Raw genomic sequence first — 3365 nt, forward strand, 5'->3', positions numbered from 1 at the left:
GGTCTATTAGGCAATTGAAAGCCCCGTCGGTATCCCTGTTGAACCGTGGGCTACTGCTGAAACGCTTTCTCATTTGCACGCGAACACATGCACTCACACACATGGACGCGCTATGACAATACGAGCTGTAGAGAAATTCAATAATATAAATACAAAAAAATGAAAAATAAAATAATACTTAGATTTGAGAAAGCCAACTCTAGGCTACTTCGAGAGAAAATATTAAAATGGCAAATCTGTCAGAATACACACACACACACACACACACACACACACACACACACACACACACTTATTGAGAAAAAGAGAGTGAGATGAGAGATAGAGAAATAGAGAAATAGAGACAAACTCCAAAAAATGCTTCAGTGTACTTATTTACCTGTTGCAAAACACCTCTCTCTCTCTCTTTGGTCCATATTTAAAGATACAAACTGATCCAACTGACTTCTTCTTCCTCTCAAAGTTAGTTGTAGTTGGTGAGTGTAAACACTATAGATTAGTCTAATTGAATTATTCTCAATACACAGATCTGTGCTTTCACACCATTGTGCGCTTGCCCCTAGAACTGCCCATCTCTGTTACCAGAAGTCATCAGCTCCCTGCAGGACGCAGCTCCGTGATGACGTCAGCCGACTATAAAACCCAGCTGAAGTTTGAGAAGGCCACTAGCAGAAGTCGTAGAGGCTGCGCCACGCCACACAGCCCGTTAAAGCGGAACACGATTTCTGGGACACAGAAAAGGGACGATTCTTGAATTTATTTGGGTATGACGACGGTTCGCCATCTTTGAAAGGACTACTCACGACATTTTAGGACTTGAAAGCGTTGTGTTTTTAACCCATTCATTTTACCGTGTGTGATGCCAGCGGGAATGTTCAGCATTGACAGCATACTGGCGGGGAGACCAACTTGCAAGGACTCCGTGTTGATCCATCGGAATGCTCCTGTCGTGTTTCCCAACTTGACGGATTCTTTGTACACTGCTGCCGAATATAACAGTCTTTACTCTCACACTGGACCCTCGACACCGAGCATACAATCGGTAAACGGAACCAGAATAGGCTATAATAACTATTATTATGGCCAACTTCATGTACAAGGACCAACTGGCCCCGCCTGCTGCGGTGCAATTCCTACGCTTGGTTCACAGCAATGCCCATGCATTCCAACAGGTAAGCTACGTTCCTTTCTGATCTCTTTTGCCTAAATTATTTGACTATTTCAGAAAACAGTGCTATCTTAAAATGAAAGATGTGTCCTTTAAACTCTCCAGAAAGCCAGTTAATATCAGCCCCCTCTGGTTTTAATTATGGATGTTCGAAAACAATCCCAGGTCCCTGTGTTTAGTTCAGTCAGCTGGGGCTGGCAGTGATGTTTGCTGTAGCCTACAATTCAATGGCATGCCTGAAATAAAATCAATTAATTGATTTCGCAGGCTTCGACAGTACCGGATCGGTGCTTATCTCCCCGGTGCCTCACCAGATGATGTCGTACATGAACGTGGGCACCCTGTCCCGCACGGAACTTCAGCTCCTCAACCAGCTGCACTGCCGACGGAAGCGGAGGCACCGCACCATCTTCACCGACGAGCAGCTCGAGGCTTTGGAAAACCTGTTCCAAGAAACGAAATATCCGGACGTCGGAACACGGGAGCAGTTAGCGCGTAAAGTCCATCTACGAGAGGAGAAAGTCGAGGTGAGCATGGCTATCGAATTTATTTGAAAACAGCTAAATCTCTCTTAAATAGCCGTATTCCACTAAGGAACTGACAAATACGAAATGCGTTCAAGGCAGGAAACAAAGTAGGCACTCACTCTAAAGTAGTTACGTATAGTCAAGTAGGCCTTGTTAAACACATGCCGAAACATTATGTTTCACCAAATGAATTCTATAACTTATGACAAACCATGGCGACTATATAAGACGTTTTATCCCCTATTCTCGCATAGGTGTGGTTCAAAAACAGACGGGCAAAATGGAGAAGACAGAAAAGGTCGTCCTCTGAAGAATCAGAGAACTCGCAGAAATGGAACAAATCAACGAAAACGCCGACAGAGAAACCAGACGAGAGCAAAAGTGATGTGGAATCAGACAGCTGATAGCGCAAAAAAAAAAAAAAAAAAAAAAAGAATATGGAAGCGCAAATATTGCACACATTTTACCTGGACTCATTGTACATAGTGTAAAAATATGATGTGACGTTGAAGTACTGAAAATGTGTTTCCATGCTGTTGCACAAATGTATAGTAAATATTACTTTTTATTACTGTCATGATTATTTATATTTAATTTAAGTGTAACATAGGCTTAATTCTTTTAACAAGAACGGGGTTTCGTCGGGAAGCTTTCCTCCATATTTTGCAAGCTGTCATCTCATCTAAATATTGAATGTTATATCTTGGAATAATGTCTTTACAAAAGAACAGGTAGCTAACAGTTTAGGCCCACGAAAATATACATATAAGTAAAACAGAAAAAAAAAGATATTTATTATTTAATTAGGGTTTTATCTTTTTCAACTTTCACAAACAGTGAGGTCCTATCTGTAAGCACCAACGGCGTCTTTGTTATGCACATGTCTATCAGAGTTGATAATACTTATTGAAACAGTGACTATACATTAAACAATCCAAAAGCAATTTCATGTATTTGTCCTCATTTTGTTTAAGTAAAATGGAATTCGTTTTCCACATTGATTTAAATTAGGCTGTATATATCATCTTGACATTACAAGGTTGCACGCAATGTTTCATTAGGTTACCAATTGCCTGAGCCTTTAGCTAATACATAACATAACTCGAATATCAGCGTATATTGAGTATATAGGGGTAGGCTCCCACAAATCAGGGAGAGAATAGGCCTAAACACGCTTGCAACTGACAAACCGATAGCCTAATCTTGTTCACGTTGCACAAGTTAGAACAACTCTCAATTAATATATTTGAAAAATATCACAACATTCCACGAGATGTCTACAGGAATTTAGTCTGACACATGCACGTGCGCGCGCGCGCGCGCACACACGCACACACACACACACACACACACACACACACACACACACACACACCGCGAAAACATACCGTTGACAATGTTTTACAATGAAATGTGTAATTGTTTTCTATTGCTTACAAACGTGTCTATCTGCTACAGCACCAGCTAGCCTATAGTTATAATCTCACACTCCACTAACAAATGAATAGGAATGAGTGGAAGTCTGGGAACTGATTACTGCATATTAGCCAACTTAGACAGCACTGTCCACGCAACATTACCTGCATTTTGCACAGGCTATTGCAGGTCTAAAAAAGTACACTTTGCCATATAATAACTTACTCGTTGCACACAACACAATTGTGTTCGGT

The 3365-nt window shown here is 41.0% G+C and overlaps 1 protein-coding gene across 1 annotated transcript; it reads left to right on the forward strand.

Moving 5' to 3' along the window:
- The first annotated feature begins 702 nt into the window (after nucleotides 1-702).
- gsc (goosecoid) lies at nucleotides 703-2614 on the forward strand. The gene is made up of 3 exons (XM_062523304.1): nucleotides 703-1172; nucleotides 1436-1695; nucleotides 1950-2614. Exons 1-3 carry the CDS (start codon nucleotides 860-862, stop codon nucleotides 2097-2099), a joined length of 723 nt encoding a protein of 240 aa, XP_062379288.1. The 5' UTR covers nucleotides 703-859; the 3' UTR covers nucleotides 2100-2614.
- The last annotated feature ends 751 nt before the right edge of the window (nucleotides 2615-3365 follow it).

This window comes from Sardina pilchardus, chromosome 20 (assembly GCF_963854185.1).
Source record: "Sardina pilchardus chromosome 20, fSarPil1.1, whole genome shotgun sequence".
In the NCBI taxonomy this organism is placed as follows: Eukaryota; Metazoa; Chordata; class Actinopteri; order Clupeiformes; family Clupeidae; genus Sardina; species Sardina pilchardus.